General features: G+C 53.3%; 1 protein-coding gene across 1 annotated transcript in view; it reads left to right on the top strand.

The window, feature by feature from the left end:
* The window catches only part of MAP3K11 (mitogen-activated protein kinase kinase kinase 11), a 219,352-nt gene that overhangs the window by 163,779 nt on the left and 36,394 nt on the right, over nt 1-19,179 (top strand). Inside the window, exon 5 of the mRNA XM_069207900.1 lies at nt 17,730-17,970. Coding sequence (XP_069064001.1) covers nt 17,730-17,970 — 241 coding nt within the window. The remainder of the gene's footprint in view (nt 1-17,729; nt 17,971-19,179) is intronic.

Below are 19,179 nucleotides of genomic sequence, written 5' to 3'. Positions count from 1 at the left end.
AGCCAAGCATTAAAGGCCCGTAACAAAGTGAGACTTAGAGTCCTCGGCCAAGTTCTACCATTAGATTTGAATCCTTCATCTTTTCCAGTCAGACTCAGTTACTTCTCATCACGTTATCCCATTTACACTTCTCCTTACAATCCCCCAATTCCTTATCAACACTAAAGTTTTTTTTAAATACATTTCTTTATTAGCATTTGAGAATATACAACACAGCACGTCTTAATAGCATCACATAAGCATCTTCACTCAGTGAACACAAATCCACATCAGAGGCTGGTATCAGAACATCAGTGATCTTGGTGAATACGTATCAGGAAACACTCTGACGTTAAAAGAATATAAGTTGGTAAGAATGTCTTCACATTAAGGGAAGAGCATTGGGTATATTTCCATGAGTGGAATTGCAGTATCATTGCAAGTTGAACATACAATTTTAAGAAACAAGAACACACAGGAAAAAAAGGAAATAAAAAAAAAAACCTCCTTTAAACAGCAGTGCAAACATTTCTTCATACCCCATTTCCCCTCCCAATAGCTTCCTGCTCTCTCAGTATGTAGTGGTAAATAATAAGCTGTTTGTTATGTGTTCCCCATCGCTAAGCATGTACATATCTCCGTAGATGTCTTAGAGCATTATAGAAGGTGCCTGACTGTGTCAGCCAAGGCCAAATATATTCATCCCATTTAACAGGGAAGCAGCTCCGTCACTTCCAACAGCAGAACAAAACGTTTCCAAGGGCTCTGATAAAGCCTGGGTGATTGTCCCCCAGGCCAACAGGGCATTTGCTGCCTTTGTGTCTCTGTGTTCTCCTTATATGTGCCTCTTCCGCTCCAGCCAGTTCAATGAAATCCTTTTTCCAATCTTCAGTCGTCGGATCGGGGACTAAGCCAATGTATTGCAATGCTCCTCTTTTCCACGTAAGCCCCAATATGACATACCATCTGCTTAATGCTTTCTTAGGGTTTTCAGGGAGTAGACCCAGCAAACATCGGGTGATCTGCTGGGACACCTCCCAACCTGTGGCGTGTTTAAGATGGGAAAGTACAGCCACCCAGAAAGGGGCCACAATTGTGCAGTGCCAAAAGAAATGTAAATAATCGGCTTCAGCAGTGCCACATTGCGGACATCGGTGGTCCCTGCCAGGATAAATGGAATGCATTTTTTAGGGAAGAGGTATATCATATGCACAATATTATATTCTATTGCTTGAATCATGCACAAGTAGATGTCCTACAGACCCCAGTATGTATTTTGTGCCAGTCTTTTGGAGTAATAGGATCGTCACAGAGACATTGCCACGCCTCTTCCAGTAACAGCAGTACTGTTCATTTATCTGCACAAAGGGCCCTGTACAAATGTTATGAGACAATGTCCGCCCACCATATTTAACAGCATCATCATCCTATGTGAGGATTGAGGGGCGACGGGGAACGTTGACATAATAGTCGGGCAGTGGCTGCAATTTTGGCATACTGGAGGTATTGTCCACTCCCCAGATCAAAAGTGTTCATTGGCTTCTGTATAGTAATAAAGCACCACCCATCCACGGAAGAGATAGGACAGCATTAAACACCGACTCTTCTGCCACTTATCAACTGTCATATAATTTGTATATCCAAACCTGGGGCGTATGAGATGCACCCGATCACTTGTCGAACCGTTCTGGTCCCAGAGTATGCCCAGTAACTGGATGAAAAATGGGAACGTGCCTAGAATGTCATGACACCACATCAACAATCTACCTAGCTGGTATCCGTCATGCATGTCCTGAAATAATGATCTCTCCCAGTTAGAGTCACCATCCAACCAGCCAACCAGTGTACAGCATGCTGCAACTGGGCCGCAAGGTAATACAATTCTAGATCGGGACTTCCATACCCCTCTTATCCCATTCCCTTTTAAAAACATTGAGGCCTACTCTGCATCTCGCACTGGCCCATAGAAGTTCCACCAATAGGGAGTCTATTTCTCGGAACACCTCTCTGGGTATCTCATACATTGCTTCCTGTAGGATGTAAAGGCAGCGAAGCAAGATCACCATTTTAATTATCGCTATCTTCCCCATCAGAGACAACCTAAGGATATTCCAAAACTTGATCGGGCATGCAAATTAGATATCACTCTGCCTAAGTTCACTGAAAAGTCTGTCGCACAGCATGCATAATATATATTCTAAGATATTTAACCTTGTCTACCGTCCAGGGCAGGCCTATCATTGGGAGTTGTTGTGCAGGTAAGCCCTGTAAACGCCAAACAGGAACAGTATGGATTTAATACTATTAAGTAGCAATCCTGAATATTCCCAAAACTCATGCATAACATTTAGCAACAGTGGAACTTATATATTGGGTTTGCAGAGATAGATTATTGCGTCATCAGCATGCAGTGACACTATGGGGGTGATTCTAACCCTGGCGGTCGGTGATAAAGCGGCGGCCAACCCGCCAACAGGCTGGCGGTCCAAAAAATGGAATTTTGACCCTGGCGGGAACCGCCAACACAGCCCGCCACATTAACACTCCGCCCGCCGCGGCGGTACAGACAAACAGCGCGGCGGTCACCGCCAACAGGCAGGCGGCAGGCAATGTACCGCCCACCCTATCACAACTCACCAATCCGCCACCTTTTCCGGGGCGGGAACCCCGCCGATAAAAACACGGCGGAAACAGACTACGAACGGGAAAACGCTCACCTCTACGCACTCCACGAGGAAGGAGGACAGCATGGAACCCGAATTAAACATACTACCTGCTCTCGTCTACCTGCTCATCTACCACGAGTACGAACGCCGGCGCAGATGACAACGGTGAGTACTGCACCTACGACACACGGGAGGGGGGCGGAGGAAAGCTTACGGGCACACACATATGCGACCCCCACACCCCAAACTATGTACACACCAATGCAGAGCAACAAGTCACAGTGACACCACCCAAACCCCCCTGATAAATGCAAAGACATAATTAAATTGTGAATTAAAATTTATGTACAAACTAGGCTCTGAAAAGTTATGGTCAACTAGCCAAAAAATCAATATCAAAATAAGTCTATATACAGTGCAATGGATAACCGAGGCAATTAGTCCTGCACATCAAAAGAAAATCGAAGTGTCCGTGGGCCAAAGTGTAACAACACAAGGGCAAAGCCCACACAGGAGACCTGAGTCCTCTGGAGAGAACACTGCAGGGGCATCTGATGAAAAAACTACAGGCACCTCAGGGGGAAGGGAAGGGGGGGGGCACCACAGCCACATGAGTCCACGACGCCAGAACCACGAAGGGGCCACCATGCCTACTGTGCCATCCTGGGGAGTGCAAAGCCACAGTCTCTCAAGTCTCTACAGTAGGTGGGTTGCCCACTGTTCAATCCTGGGGAGTGCAAAGCCACAGTCTCTCAAGTCTCACAAGTGGGTGGGTTGCCCACTGTGCCATCCTGGGGAGTGCAAAGTCACAGTCTCTCAAGTGGATTACAGTCTCCACTGGTCAAGGAGGAGGCATGGTGGGCACAGTGAACCGTTAACAGTGCATGCAGGAAGGGCCCAGCAGAGCGGTGCTTGAGACGGCGGGGCCCAGCGGAGCGGTGCTTGAGGCGGCGGGGCCCAGCAGAGCGGTGCTTGACAGGAAGGGCCCAGCGGAGCGAAGCTTGAGACGGTGGGGCCCAGCGGAGCGGTGCTTGACAGGAAGGGCCCAGCGGAGCGGTGCTTGAGACGGCGGGGCCCAGCGGAGCGGTGCTTGACAGGAAGGGCCCAGCGGAGCGGTGCTTGAGACGGCGGGGCCCAGCGGAGCGGTGCTTGACAGGAAGGGCCCAGCGGAGCGGTGCTTGAGACGGCGGGGCCCAGCGGAGCGGTGCTTGACAGGAAGGGCCCAGCGGAGCGGTGCTTGAGACGGCGGGGCCCAGCGGAGCGGTGCTTGACAGGAAGGGCCCAGCGGAGCGGAGCTTGAGACGGCGGGGCCCAGCGGAGCGGTGCTTGACAGGAAGGGCCCAGCGGAGCGGTGCTTGAGACGGCGGGGCCCAGCGGAGCGGTGCTTGACAGGAAGGGCCCAGCGGAGCGGTGCTTGAGACGGCGGGGCCTAGCGGAGCGGTGCTTGACAGGAAGGGCCCAGCGGAGCGGTGCTTGAGACGGCGGGGCCCAGCGGAGCGGTGCTTGAGACTGCGGGGCCCAGCGGAGCGGTGCTTGAGACTGCGGGGCCCAGCGGAGCGGTGCTTGAGACTGCGGGGCCCAGCGGAGCGGTGCTTGACAGGAAGGGCCCAGCGGAGCGGTGCTTGAGACGGCGGGGCCCAGCGGAGCGGTGCTTGAGACTGCGGGGCCCAGCGGAGCGGTGCTTGACAGGAAGGGCCCAGCGGAGCGGTGCTTGAGACGGCGGGGCCCAGCGGAGCGGTGCTTGAGACGGTGGGGCCCAGCGGAGCGGTGCTTGAGACTGCGGGGCCCAGCGGAGCGGTGCTTGAGACTGCGGGGCCCAGCGGAGCGGTGCTTGACAGGAAGGGCCCAGCGGAGCGGTGCTTGAGACGGCGGGGCCCAGCAGAGCGGTGCTTGAGACTGCGGGGCCCAGCGGAGCGGTGCTTAAGACGGCGGGGCCCAGCGGAGCGGTGCTTGAGACGGCGGGGCCCTGTTCAGCGGTGCTCTTCTGCACGGCGGGGCCCTGTTCAGCGGTGCTCTTCTGCACGGCGGGGCCCTCTTCAGCGGTGCTCTTCTGCACGGCGGGGCCCTGTTCAGCGGTGCTCTTCTGCACGGCGGGGCCCTGTTCAGCGGTGCTCTTCTGCACGGCGGGGCCCTGTTCAGCGGTGCTCTTCTGCACGGCGGGGCCCTGTTCAGCGGTGCTCTTCTGCACGGCGGGGCCCTCTTCAGCGGTGCTCGTCCAGTAAGTCAAGGGAGCCAGACCTGGCCTGGACTCCCTGCTCAGTCGCCCTCCGACCGTGCTGTTGCTGGACCCTTCGGTGACGGAGTCCTGGGCCCTTTGGTGTTCTCCCTAACACCCGGGATGGGGCTTGTGGGCCCCTCCTGCTCCGCGCTCCTGCTGGCTGACTTCTCCGCCCTGCTGCCCTTTCGCTCCTTAGATGGGGCTCTCGGGCCCTTGCCTCCCCTAGCTGTTGTGGCTGGTGAAGTGGGCGAACTTGGCTCCATGGGGGCAGCCGTGTCAGTCCTCACACGGCGGCCCTTTAGTTTCCGGGTCCTCTTGCCTGGGGGGGGCTGGCTGTCCCCTTGCTGCTGATTGAAGTGTCACTGCTGGCAAAGGGTGGACTCCAGAACCCATGCACCACAGTGACACTCGAAGCTGGGCTGGTGGTGGCTGAGGTGCTCTTGGGACTCTTTGCAGATGGAGGGGGTGGGTCAGTGGAGGGAAAGAGGTCAAGATTAGCGAGGAAAACTTTCTTAGGACCAAGGTAAAAGGTAGGAGAAGTGGTGATGGGAGTGGAGGAAGAGGATGTGGTTGTAGGAGAGTCAGGTGTGCTGTCTTTGGGTGCAGGTGCTTGTGCTGGAGGCTGTTGTGAGGTGGATGGCTGTTGGGTGGGTGTCTGCCTGCGTTTGTGTGTCTTGGAAGAGGGGGTGACAGACACAGTGGGAGAGGACACAGGGGACGTGTAAATGGTAGTGGGGGTGGTGACTGCACGTGTGCGGACTGGACTGGAGGGTGTGCTGGTGATGGAAGCACTGGCTGATGGTGGTGTGCATGCAGGTGTGAGTGTAGACGTCACAGGGAGGGAGGAGGGAGACGAGGAGGAGGGGGACACAGAGGTGGTAGTGACTGTTGGAATGTCTGCATCTGGGTGTTGCTTGCGTGAATGCTTGTGGGTTCTGTGGTGCTTGTGTCTGGATGAGCTGCCCTTGGGTGTTGAGGTGTGTGCAGGCTGGTCTGATGGTGTGGATGGGATAGGCTGAGGAACAGGAGACAGAGACAGGGTGGAGGCAGTCAGAAGAGGGAGGCTGGAAACAGGGACAATGGCTGCCGTCAGTGCTGAGGCCAGAGCATTGAACGATCGTTGATGGGCAGCCTGACCCGAATGAATGCCCTCCAGGTAGGCATTGCTCCGATGCACCTCCCTTTCTACCCCCTGGATGGCATTCAAAAGGGTAGTCTGCCCAACAATGATGGTCCTCAGGAGGTCAATGACCTCCTCACTGAGGGCAGCAGGGGTAACAGGGGCAGGGGCTGAGGTGCCTGGGGCGAAGGAGACGCCCGCCTTCCTGGGCGAGCGGGCACGGAGCGTAGGCTGAGGGGCTGCTGGGAGGGCGGGGCTGGTGCGCTGGGTGGCGGCTGTACCTGTAGAGGCGGGGGGCCCGGATGTTGCCGCCACCGCTAGGGAGCTCCCATCCGAGGACGTGTCGCTGTCGCTGGTGTCACCACCGGTCCCCGTTGTGGTGCTCCCCTCGCCCTCCGGATCACTGGTGCCCTCGGTGTCTGTTCCTGGTCCCACCGGGGCCTTGTGACTTGCAGCTCCCTCGTGCTCCGATGCCAATTCTCCTCCGCCTGATGATGCTAATGCACACATGCACAAGAAGATGAAGAAGAAGGGTAGGGGGAGAAAAACGAAGACCAGGTTGAGTGCATGCAATGTCAACACCGTTGGCGGAGAGGACAGACACAGGAGCCTCATACACTAAGCTGCGCATTCGGGGTACACTACTCAGTACTTCTGACTAGGACAACAGGTCTAGAGACGACAAAGGCGCACATGTGTGATGCTGGACCATCGATAGCTGTACTTGTCACCCTACAGAGGTGGGGGCCGGGAGCACAGGGCCATGCCTAAAGGAGAGGACTACACTACAGAAAGCGCCCTGGCCTAATGTCACCCACAACCCTCCTCCCCCACCCAGACGCCTCCACTGCGCAGAGAGATAGCAGAATGTGCTGATACTCACCCCCTTGTGTCTGCTGTGATGTCCTCAAGCGCCCATCCAAATCAGGGTAGGCCACCGCCAGGATCCGGGACATCAGGGGGGTCAGGGTACGACTGGCACCCCTCCTAGGTTGGGAGGCCATCCCCAGCAGTGACTCGGCGGTCTTCCTGGTCCCGCGGCGGATGTCCTCCCACCTCTTGCGGCAGTGGGTGCCCCGTCTGACGTGGACCCCCAGGGCCCGGACTTCCTTGGCGATGGCACGCCAAATGTCCACTTTCTGATGGGCGCTGACCTATTTGACATGTACAGGGTGGGAAGGAAAAATCATCAATGTTCTGCATGTTAGATGCGATTGGCCCCCCCCTCCCCAACCTTGCCATATGGCACATGCTCTCATCTGTCATGCGTTGCACTCCTCATTCGCACCCCACCCCACCAACTTACATCCACCCCACTCCACACAGGCATAGCCCATTCAATGTGCACCCAGTGTACTTACCTGTTGGTCTGGAGGACCGTAGAGTAACGCATACTGGGGGAGGACCCCATCCACAAGTTTCTCCAACTCCTCAGACGTGAAGGCAGGGGCCCTTTCCCCAGTCGCAGCAGCCATTGTCACTTCCAGACCGAGGTCACAGCAGCACTTGCAGTATAGGTCCTCTCCTGTGGATGATCAGGTCTCGAGTGATTAAGCAGATAGAAAATGGCGGTCACGCCCGCGGCGGTGCGTACCGCGGCGGTGCGTACCGCGACCGCCGGCGCACCTCGTCATTGGCTCCTGAAACCCATAGGCCTCAATGTTAGCCAATGCGGCTTCGTATAGCGGTCTTTGACCGCCTACCGCCACGGTGTGCCACGCCAGCGCATTGACCTCACATCCCATTGTCCCACTTCACAGGTCAGGCAGCCGCCATTTCAAGGGCCCACATGGCATAATTTGTACTGCGTCACACAGGCCTAGGCCTTGCATTGCCACACATACACGCCTTTCAATACATAGATAACCGTGTGCTATGCATGCAGTGGTGAACGTACCTGTGATTTGCTTGACTCTGTGCTCCATGTTGTCCTTCCTAGGCACCGTCCGCTGGGACTTGCGAGGAGAAGGATGAATCCTCGCGTGTACCGACCGCTGGTGGACCTGTCGACAATGGAAGAACGCCATATCATACTACGATACCGACTTGACCGAGCCACTATACATGAACTGTGTGCCCAGCTGGAGCCAGCCCTTATGTCCCCCATCCGCCAACCCACAGGAATTCCCCCTCTAGTGCAGGTTCTGTCAGTCCTCCATTTTTTGGCAAGTGGCTCATTCCAGACAACAGTGGCCATGTCATCTGGAATGTCTCAGCCTATGTTTTCAAAAATCTTGTCTAGAGTGTTGTCTGCCCTGACGAAACACATGCGGCGCTACATTGTATTCCCTGAGGAGGTTGATTTGCCCACTGTGAAGGGTGATTTTTATGCCCTTGGACATATCCCCAACATAATTGGTGCCATTGATGGGACCCATGTGGCTTTAGTACCCCCAAAAGACGATGAGCAGGTGTACAGAAACAGGAAAAGTTACCATTCTATGAACGTCCAGGTGGTCTGTTTGGCTGACCAGTACATCTCCCATGTGAATGCCAAGTTCCCTGGGTCAGTGCATGACGCGTATGGGATGCGAAATAGCAGCATCCCTTATGTGATGGAACAGCTACAGAGACAACGTGTGTGGCTAATTGGTGACTCTGGTTACCCCAACCTGCCTTGGCTATTGACCCCAGTGAGGAATCCCCGGACCAGGGCAGAGGAACGGTACAATGAGGCCCATGGGCGAACTAGGAGGATCATTGAAAGAACTTTTGGCCTCCTGAAGGCCAGGTTTAGGTGCCTGCATATGACAGGGGGATCCCTGATGTACTCACCAAAGAAGGTGTGCCAGATCATCGTGGCCTGCTGTATGCTTCACAATCTGGCATTGTGACGTCAGGTGCCTTTCCTGCAGGAGGATGGTCCAGATGGTGGTGTTGAAGCAGCTGTGGAGCCTGCGGAGAGTGAAGAGGAGGAAGACGAAGAGGACGACCCAGACAACAGGGACAGAGTTATCCAACAGTATTTTCAGTAGCACACAGGTAGGAATCACCCACGCCATTTAACATTTACTGAAAGCCCCCTGCATCTTTACTTTGTGTATTTCCACCCAGTTCTTTTAAACTGATGTTTGATTTTCCCTTCCCTTTTCAGTGCTGTATGACCCACTGCGTGACTTCTGCTTGGTTAGCCCATGGACTAGTGCTTATTGACATCGGTATGTTGTCATCACATAAATAACAGAACATTATTGATAAGTAATGTGTTATACATTTGTAAATAATACAGGCTGACTCCAGAATTATTTCAGTGCAATGAGTGATTTATTTTTAGTGCTAGATATTGGTACATGATATTAAAACGGTGATGGGTGAGGGTGGAGTTATGTCCATGGCAGAGTCCAGTTCTCGGTCGCACAGGTGCATTGTCCATATGCCTGTGGAAGGATGGAGCAGGGGCAGTTCAAGGTAGGACAGGGTGACACTGTGGGACAGTGGAATTACATCCGGGGGGATATTAGGCTGGCGGGGGTCTTGGCATCCTACTCTGTCTTCCTTTGAGATCTCAGGTTCCTCTTGCGGGTGGTTGTTCTTCAGCAGGAGGTGGGGTTCTGGTGGCCCGTCGTTCTGTGGGGGCCTCCTGACCACTAGCGCCGGCGGAGGTGGTAGGCTGTTCCTGGCTAGTGACAGGGGCCCTTTGTGGTGCCACATCGTCCCGCAATGTGGTTTCTATACGGTTGAGGGCCTGGACTATGGTCCCCATAGCGGTAGCGATGTTCCTGAGTTAATTGCTGAACCCCATGTACCGTTCCTCCTGCTGTGCCTGGATCTCGGTGAACCTGGCCAGTACCGTCGCCATCGTCTCCTGGGAGTGGTGGTATGCTCCCATGATGGTGGTGAGGGCCTCTTGGAGAGTCGGTTCCCTGGGCCTGTCCTCCCCCCCCTGTCGCACAGCAGCCCTCCCAGTTGCCCTGTTTCCCCGAGCCTCTGTCCCCTGGACGGTGTGCCCACTACCACTGCCCCCAGGTCCCTGTTGTTGTTGGGGTGTTGGGTCAGCCTGGGTGCCCTGTAGTGGCGGACACACCGCTGATTGACGCGTCCGCGAGACAGAGGCATGGGCCCGCTGGGTCGGAGCTGTGCTTGTGTTCCCAGAGGGGGTTGGGTCTGCTGTGGCCTGTGTCTGTGTGTGGGGAACCGACTGTCCAGAGGTCCCCGATGGTCAGGGCTGGTCATCAGGTTCTAGGTCGACAGAGCTGCTGTCCTCGCTGGGGGCCTGTTCTGGGGGTGGGATGGACAACTCTGGACCCTCCGTGGCGGTGTGTTGGCATTCGGGCCCTGCAGGGGTAAAGGAGTATGGTTATTGTTTCGGTGTGTGCCATGGCGTGCATTTTGAGTGCCCTTGTCCCCCAGTGCTGGCATTCCCTTGTGGGAGGTGTTGTGAGGGTGGTGGGGGGGGGGGTGTATGGGTATGTGCAATGGTCATGCTTTGGTGGTGGCTGTGTATGGTTTGTGTTGGCATTCAGGGGTTGGTGTTGTTTAGGGTGGGTTGTGCTGGTAAGACATTGGCAGGGAGGTTGTGTGCTGGGGGGTTGAGATTGGGGGTGAGGGGGGGGGGTTGGCATGCTGGTGGTTGGGGGGGGGGGTGAAGTAGTTGAGATTCGACTTACCAGAGTCCATTCCTCCGTGTACTCCAGCGAGGCCATCAGGATGCAGGATGTTTACCACCTCTTGCTCCCATGCTGTGAATTGGGGTGGAGTGGGTGGGGGTCCGCCGCCAGTCTTCTGCACAGCGATGTTGTGTCGCGACACCATCGAGCGCACCTTCCCCCGTAGGTCGTTCCATCGCTTTCTGATATCTTCCCGATTTCTGGGATGCTGTCCCACAGCGTTGACCCTGTCTACGATCCTTTGCCATAGCTCAGCCTTCCTTGCTATAGTGGTGTGCTGCACCTGTGTGCCGAAGAGCTGGGGCTCAACCCTTATAATTTCCTCCACCATGACCCTGAGTTCTTGGTCCGAGAACCTGGGGTGTCTTTGGGGTACCATGGGGTGGTGTGGATGAGGTGTGGGGTGGTGTTTGTGGTGATGTGCGTGGTGATGTGTGCGTAGATGTGGTGTGGGTGATGAAGTAGGGTTCCTGTGTGTGTTGGGGTTTTCTATTGCTGTGCTCGCTCTCTCTATCTCTATCTCTCTCGCCTTCCCTCCGATTTCCAACTAGTGGGGGTTTGTGGGTGATGTGGGTGTGTGTTTTATAGTTGATTGGATGTGTGGGAGTGTTGTTTGTATGTGTGTCAGGTGTGTGTATTTCAAATTGTCCAATGTGGCTGTGTTTTGGAGCTGTGTGTGTATTTTGAGCGCGGCGGTGTGTACTGCCAATGGAATACCGCGGTTGAAAGACCGCCGCGTGGATTGGTGAGTCAGAATGGCATGGGCGTGTTTGTGTTGGCGTGACGGTGGAGGTTTGGTCATCTCCAGTTTTCCGCGGCCCGCTGATGAGGCGGCCTTCCTTGGATGTCGGATTGTTGGCGGTTTCACAGTTGGTGGTCAGAATGACCGTGGCGGTTTACCGCGGCCGCAGTGGTAGTATGGCGGACTTCTGACCGGCGGTAAGGGCCTTTTACCGCCGAGGTCAGAATGACCCCCTATATGTTCAGTGTTGCCCATTTGCATACCCCATACATGTAGGGCCTGACACAATAGACAGGCAAGGGGTTCATTGCAACAGTGATGATCAAGGAGACAGGGGGTATCCTTGTTGAGTTCTGCACTGTAATTCAGTGACATCTGACACATATCGACCTGCTTTTACCCTAGCCCTTCAGGACGTATAAAGTAACTGCGCCCATTCGACATACTCTCCAATCCCAGTTTGTCCAGCTTCTGCCATATATACTCCCATCGCACAGAGACAAAGGCCTGTTCTAGATCCAGAAAGGCCAATGTGTAGGGTCATCCTGTAGCTCTGGCGTATGGAGGACATGGGCAAGGCAACGCAAGTTAAGTAGCTTATTCTTCTGTGGGATAAAGCCTGATTGGCCATTATGAATGAGTTGCGGAAGGTAGAGGAGTAGTCTCTTTGCCAGAGCATCGGTAAGGATCTTCTGATCGACATTCAACATGGAGAGTGGTCTATAAGAAGCCATCTCCAAGGGTTCCCTACCCGGCTTAGGTATCATAACGATCAGAGCCTCCCTATAGCATCTGGGAGGCAAACTCCCCGCAGGACCACATTGTAGACTGGTAGTAATTTGTCAGATAAGCTGTCAAAGAAATGTATAGAATTCAGCAGGAAATCCATTGTTTCCCAGTGCTTAAGGGGTTTTCAATGAGGTAATTGAGTCAAGGAGTTATTAGTTTATCTAGTGGGGCTCCTAAGATCCTACAGTCCCCAGGAGACAAGCACAGAAGTGGCAGGTTTGTCAAAAAGCTGGGCAGAGGGGTCATCATTAGTTCATGTGGGGACTCAGTATACACCTGTTGCAAGTGAGATGCAAAAGCACTGTTAATTGCCTGTTGTGTATGCACCGCTACAACCTGTTGATTTTGAATCGTTAAAATGTGGTGCGTAACATTCTCAGAGTGTATCAAGCAGACCATCATTCGTCCCGCTTTGTCTCCCTCTAAATACCAGTGGCATTGCCCTGTGTTTCTTGTGTTCTTCTTAAGCTGTCCCACAGCTCTTATACTGTGTAGTTGTCTGTCCCATGCACCTAGGCTGTCCAGGCTAGATGATAATGCCCTTTCAAGTGCTGCTAGTTCTGTCTCCTTTCGTACCAGGTCTTTTTCCGGCATCCAGCGTATGCTGACCGTAGTGGTGAGGCACACTCCTCAGATCACACTTTCATAGTATTCCCGTCTGTTGCCTTGCTGTGTGTACTACCCCTGTTGTGGTTGGAATATTGGTAAAGGTTATCTGTAAGCGTAGTCCTAAAGACCTGGTCAGTCAACACTGAGTCGCCATACGGGGGTATCTTCGGCCTCTGTCACTCCAGTGAATATGTAAGTAATAATGGTGTGTGATCTGACAGATAGCGGGTTAAGTATTGTGTGTCCACTACCCCATGAGTTGCATTTGTGTGTACAAAGAAATAATCTAGGCAGCTATGCATTGCCGGGGGTGTGTTGCAAGAGTATGTAAGCACATGCCATATATCCACAAGAGCTAAAGTTGCTAGAGACTGTTATCAACATTAGGATTAACCACACTATTATAACAACTGACTTGTTGCTTTACACACTACGACTTTTCGCATCTGGATGTAAAACATCAGTTTTGCTACAAGGTTTCATTCTCCACAGATGAACACCACCATCACTCAAAGATGTGGCTCTTAGCCAGGAGCAGCATCCATTACAAAATTTTCACCATAGTTTCCAAAATCTTAAAACCAATCCCAGCTTCTTGCCAACATACCCACCATAGTTTTCAAAATCTTAAAACCAATCCCAGCTTCTTGCCCACATACCCAATCAATCAATCAGTATATTTGTAGAGCGTGCTACTCACCCGCAAGGGTCTCAAGGCGCTTGGGGGGGGGGAGGGAGGAGGAACTGCTACTGCTCGAACAGCCACATCTTGAGATGTCTCCTGAAGGTCAGCAGGTCCTTGGTCTGCCGTAAGTGGATGGGGGAGGGTGTTCCAGGTCTTGGCGGCGAGGTAGGAGAATGATCTGCTGCCGGTTGTTGTCTTGTGGATGCGTGGAACGGTGGCGAGGGCGAGGTCGGCGGAGCGGAGTTGTCGGTTCGGGTTGTAGATGGTGAGTCGTTCATTGAGGTATGCTGGTCCGGTGTTGTGGAGTGCTTTGTGGGCGTGGGTGAGGAGCTTGAAGGTGATCCTCTTGTTGACGGGGAGCAAGTGTAGGTCTCTCAGGTGGGCTGTGATGTGGCTGTGGATGTCGAGGATGAGGCGTGCAGGCGTTCTGTATGCGTTGCAGTCTTTTTTGGAGGTTGGCTGTGGTTCCGGCGTAGAGCGTTACCGTAGTCCAGTCTGCTGCTGATGAGGTCCTTGGTGACCGCCCTTCTTGTTTTGGTGGTGATCCACCTGTAGATCTTGCGGAGCATGAGGAGGGTATTGAAGCAGGAGGATGAGACGGTGCTGACTTGTTTGGTCATGGAGAGCGATGAGTCTAGGATGAAACCCAGGTTGCGTGCGTGGTTGGTGGGCATTGGTGCGGCTCCCAGTGTGGTCGGCCACCAGGAGTCGTCCCAGGCGGAGGGGTTGGGACAGAGAATGAGGACCTCTGTCTTGTCCGAGTTCAGTTTAAGGCGACTGTTCTCCATCCAACTAGCGACGGCCTTCATTCTTTCGTGGAGGTTGGTTTTGGCTGTGGCGGGGTCCTTGTTAAGGGAGAGAATCAGCTGGGTGCCATCGGCGTAAGAGACGATGTTGAGGTTGTGAGATCGGATGATGTTGGCGAGCGGTGCCATGTAGCCGTTGAAGAGGGTCAGGCTGCGGGAAGATCCTTGGGGTACACCGCAGATGGTCTTGGTGGCTTCAGATCGGAAGGGGTGAAGCGTCTCTCTGGGTTCTGCCGGTGAGGAAGGAGGTGATCCAGTCCACGGCTTTGTCGCGGATCCCTGCGTCGTGGAGGCGTGTGCGTAGGGCGTGGTGGCAGACGGTGTCAAAAGCGGCCGAGAGGTCCAGGAGGATGAGGGCCGCAGTCTCGCCTCTGTCCAACAGGGTCCTGATGTTGTCGGTGGTGGCGATGAGGGTGGTCTTGGTGCTGTGGTTGCTGCGAAAACCGGATTGGGATGGGTCCAGAGTGTTATTTTCCTCAAGGTGGTGGGTCAGTTGTCTGTTGACTATTTTCACAACTAACTTTGTCGGGAACGGGAGCAGGGAGATGGGCCGGTAGTTTTTGAGGTCTTTAGGGTCTGCCTAGGGTTTCTTGAGTAAGACGTTGATCTTGGCGTTCTTCCAGCTTTCCGGGAATGTGGCGGTCTCGAAGGAGCTGTTGATGATCGTCCAGAGTTGGGGGGGTGATGATGGAGCTCGCTTTGTTGAAGATGTGGTGCGGGCAGGGGTCGGATGGTGAGCTGGAGTCGATGGTGTTCATGACTTTGGTGATGCCGTCGTTGCTGACGTGGGTCCAGGAGAGCAGGAGGTTGGTGTGGCTAGGGGCGGTTAGTCAGAGGTGCTGGCAACTGCTGGTGGGGTCTTGGTGTTGAAGCTGTCGTGAATGTCTGTGATATTGCGGTGAAAGAAGGTGGCAAGGGAGTCGCAGAGTTCTTGCAAAGGTGGGATGTCGTTGGTGCTGTAGCTGGGGTTGGAGAGTTCCTTCACGATGTTGAAGAGCCCTTTGCTGTTGTGCGCGTTGTTGTCGATGCGTTCCTTGAAGGAGGATCTCTTGGCGGTCCGGATGAGCTGGTGGTGCCTGCGGATGGCGTTCTTGAGGGCCGTGTGGGTGGCTGGTGTCTGTTCTTGGCGCCATTTCTTCTCGAGTTTTTGGCAAGTCTGTTTGGAGGTTTGGAGGTCGGTGGTGAAACAGGTGGCCTTTCTGGTGATGCGTTTGTAGGAGGGTTTATTGATCGGGCGAGAGCATTGGTGCAGTCGTCGATCCATTGCCTGAGGTTGCGGGCAGCTGTGTTGGGGTCGGTCGTGTTGGCTGGTGGGGTTCGGGCAAGGGCGGAGATCAGCTGGTCGTTGGTGGCTTTGTTCCAGCTGCAGCGGGGGAACTGTTGCGGTGGTGGTGCGTGGTGGGTTTCTCGAAGGTGAAGTGGATGCAGCGGTGGTCGGTCCAGTGGAGTTCGGTGGTGTGGCTGAAGGTGACGTAGCTGCTGGCGGAGAAGATGGGGTCAAGCGTGTGTCCGGCGGAGTGGGTGGGTGACGTGATGAGCTGTCTGAGTCTAAGGTTGGCAAGATTGTCGAGCAGGGCAGTGTAGTTGCTGTCATTGGTGTTCTTGAGGTGGAAGTTCAGGTCTCCGAGGAGGATGTAGTCTGTAGAAGCAAGGGCTTGAGTGCTGACTATGTCGGCGATGGAGTCGCTGAACTGTGGTCGAGGTCCTGGGGGTCTGTAGATGAGGGTTCCTCTGAGGGTTGTCTTGGGGGTCGATGTGGATTTGGAAGTGCATGTGTTCGGTGGTGCTGAGGGTGTCTTCGGTGTTGGTCCAGATTCTGATGGTGTTTCTGTGGACGATGGCGATCCCTCCTCCTGGTGTGTTGGTGCTGTCCCTCAGGTTATCTTGTAGCCGTCCAGGATGGCTATGGCGATGTCGGGTGCTGAGGATGGGTTCCTCTAGGTCTCCATCAGGAAGGCGATGTCCGGGGAGGATGAGTCGAGAAGGTTCAAGAGTTTAATGGCGTGCTTGTGGACTGAGCGGATGTTGAGAAGGATGCATCTGAGGTGGTTGCGACCAGTTCTGGCGGGCGGGGCGGCTGCTCGGGGGCTGGTGAAGCTGCAGCTTCGGCAGGAGAAGGGTCTGTGGATGAGCTTTGGTGAGGCCTGGAAGCAGGTGGCTGATCGGCGGGTGTTGACTGCGTGGAGAGTGTTGGCTTTGTAGTAGCGTCGGGTGCTGTGGCGGTCACGGGGGCAGGGGGTCTGGCGCTGGGTGCAGTCCAGGCGCAGACGGGCTTGGAACAGCGGTGCGGTCACGCAGCTACCGCTATTAAAAAGGGGAGGTGGGAGGGCGGAGCGGCTGGGAGGCGGGAGCGGAGCGCGAATGGACGGGGCTGCAGGGGATGCAGCGACGGGGAAACGAAGGAAGAAAAAGGGCAAAATAACCAAGAATGAGGCAAAAGCAGAGAAAAAGAAAGTGAAACGGCAGAAAAAGGAGAAAAACAGACACAAGGCAGACACAAAATACTTACGGCTCTCCATTGGCCACCAGGGATGAGGCGCAGGCGGGAGCCTGCGAGTGGAGGAGGGCCTCGAACTTGCAGCAGCAGCGAGGGCGGGGAAAAAGTCACAGGCGCATTCAGGTGGAGATGTGCGGTGTATGGAGCTTCTCTGACCACAAACAGGTCAAGGGTCACGCTCCTCACCGCGCAGCGACCGCCATTAAGAAGGGGAAGTGGGAGGGAGGAGCAGCTGGGAGGCGGGAGCAGAGCGCAAATGTGCAGCTCAGGGGGGGCGGGCAGCAGGGGACGCAGCGGCAGGGAAACGAAGGGGGGGAAAAGGGCAAAAAAAAACGAGAAAGGCGAAAGCAGAGAAAAAGAAAGTGAAAAGGCAGAAAAAAGAGAAAATCTCATCTTATCATCGCCAGCACTAACTCCAACTCTGCCAACCAAAACCTTAGCAGTTTTCTAACCTAGTCCCTTTCAAGGTTTCCTCTCACCCTCCCCTTTGGATTGCACTTTTTAATCTCCTCTGAGATACTCTGACATTTCACATTCTCTCTAAATACGCACTTTCTTAGTCTTCGAAAAGCCATCTGCTATCTACCTCCTCACACCACCCACCTCACCTTCATCCCTTGATTTGCGTATAGAAATCTGCATGTTATGTTTTGCGTCTGTATATATAAACTCTAAAATGAATACTCTGCTTTGTTTCTGTACATTTCATAACTCACAACTCTGCATCTCGATTGTAATCACCCCGCTGACAAAACGTCTTTTTTTTTTTTTAACCACTTCTATTATTATTAAGAAAGCTTTCTGGAGGGGTTTCTAATTGCTGAACAAATAAACTTAATACAGATTCAAAACTCACCGAAAGCACCCACTGATGCAGTTGAAGCTCGACCCCTACCTCCTTCCCTAGTTATTCCTTCCATGTTATTCCTTCCATGTTATTTGGCCTCCACACTTTTATCCTGAACTCCTCAATGCCATTAAATCTATTGTCCTCTTTCCATCCAACTCTAGGAGCTGCTGAGCCGTGAGGAAGAACTGAAGCGTGCGGCGCTAGAGCAGAAGTCACATGAGGAATTCCTGCGCCAAAGGGAGCATGAGCTGGCTCAGTGGGAGCTAGAGGTGTTCGAACGGGAATTGACGCTCCTCATCCGCCAGATGAACAAGGAGAAGCCCAATGTCAAGAAGCGCAAGGGCACCTTCAAGAGGAACAAGTTGAAGGGGCGGGATAGTGACAAGATTGGCATGCCTCTTGGTACGGCACTCAGCGCTTGCGGCTGCACTAAGGTCACTATAGTGGACAGATGGCTCCAAAATGGAGGAAATTCTAAGCTTGAGCACCTCGACTACTTTGTTACATAAAATAACAAAAAGGAGCAGAGGTGAAGGGAGTAATGGTTTTGAAGAGTGTAGGAAATTGTAGGGCCAAACAGTACCTATTACCCCATGCCTACATCTGAATAAAATAACGTTTTTGCTGGAGTTTTAGCCTGACTAACTATGGGACCAACCCCTACTTCTCCTTAGAGATGGAGCAAAACAAAAGTAATGTGAAATAAGGCAATCCTAATCCACAGCAAATGTGAGGTTTAGCAGAAGTCTCACCCCGTGTCCCTTTAAGAGCAGGGATGAAGGCTTCCCTGGGTGCAGCACAGTCTAGGTCAGACCATATAGACGCGCACAAAGAGGAACAGAGCTGTGTTTGCTCTGCCTCAATAGTGCAATTCCATTGTGTTAATTATAAGAACCCTCTGTAAAAATTAAAGGATAGGGAATACATATTTTAAGTTTGTATTTTTAGGAGATAAAAACACACTTATCTTATTTGCGTTTAAGCGCTTGCCAAGTTTGTTGTCCCCACTCTCTGGCATGCCCAGGCTCTAATGTCATGACACTGCAAGTGCAAACATAGAGCAAATATCTTTGGTTGAAGAGCGGTAAGTATTGGAAAAATAGAGGAATATTTTAAGTGGGGTCAGAGATCTTGACTTTCATAAGGCATCTCGTCCAGCATGTTTCTCAACATCCATTGTAGAGTTTCCTTCAAAATCACATTCTGAAGGATGCAGGTTTGTTTTAAAATGACGATCTAGAGCCATCAGAGGATGAAGAGAGTTTGAGATCAGAGTACTATAAGGCTCACACCTTAGGCAACTTTTGATAAAGCTAATAGAGGCATTGCGTCTCGAATGTTGCTGTCAGATGGAAGGGGAAAGAAGTTCTTTCTGAGGCAGGGTTTCCACATGTGGTTCAAATCAGACTGCAATAATACCACTTTAACATTTGCCTAGACTGAACACACTAGCAAGCAGTAAATGCTGTCTGCTGATATCTCCTGTGATCTTCTTGTCTGCTCTTCAGTTTAGATCAATGAAGGCCAACTCACCCTCAAATCCTTCTCAGTTTAGTAAATTGTGAGCATTAAAAGTGTCACTTACAGCTCTAAGAAACAGCAAACGTGCAG

Source organism: Pleurodeles waltl, chromosome 9 (assembly GCF_031143425.1).
Source record: "Pleurodeles waltl isolate 20211129_DDA chromosome 9, aPleWal1.hap1.20221129, whole genome shotgun sequence".
Classification (NCBI taxonomy): Eukaryota; Metazoa; Chordata; class Amphibia; order Caudata; family Salamandridae; genus Pleurodeles; species Pleurodeles waltl.
The sequence above is the reverse complement of the archived record's forward strand: the minus strand, read 5'-3'. Positions and strand labels throughout refer to the sequence as shown.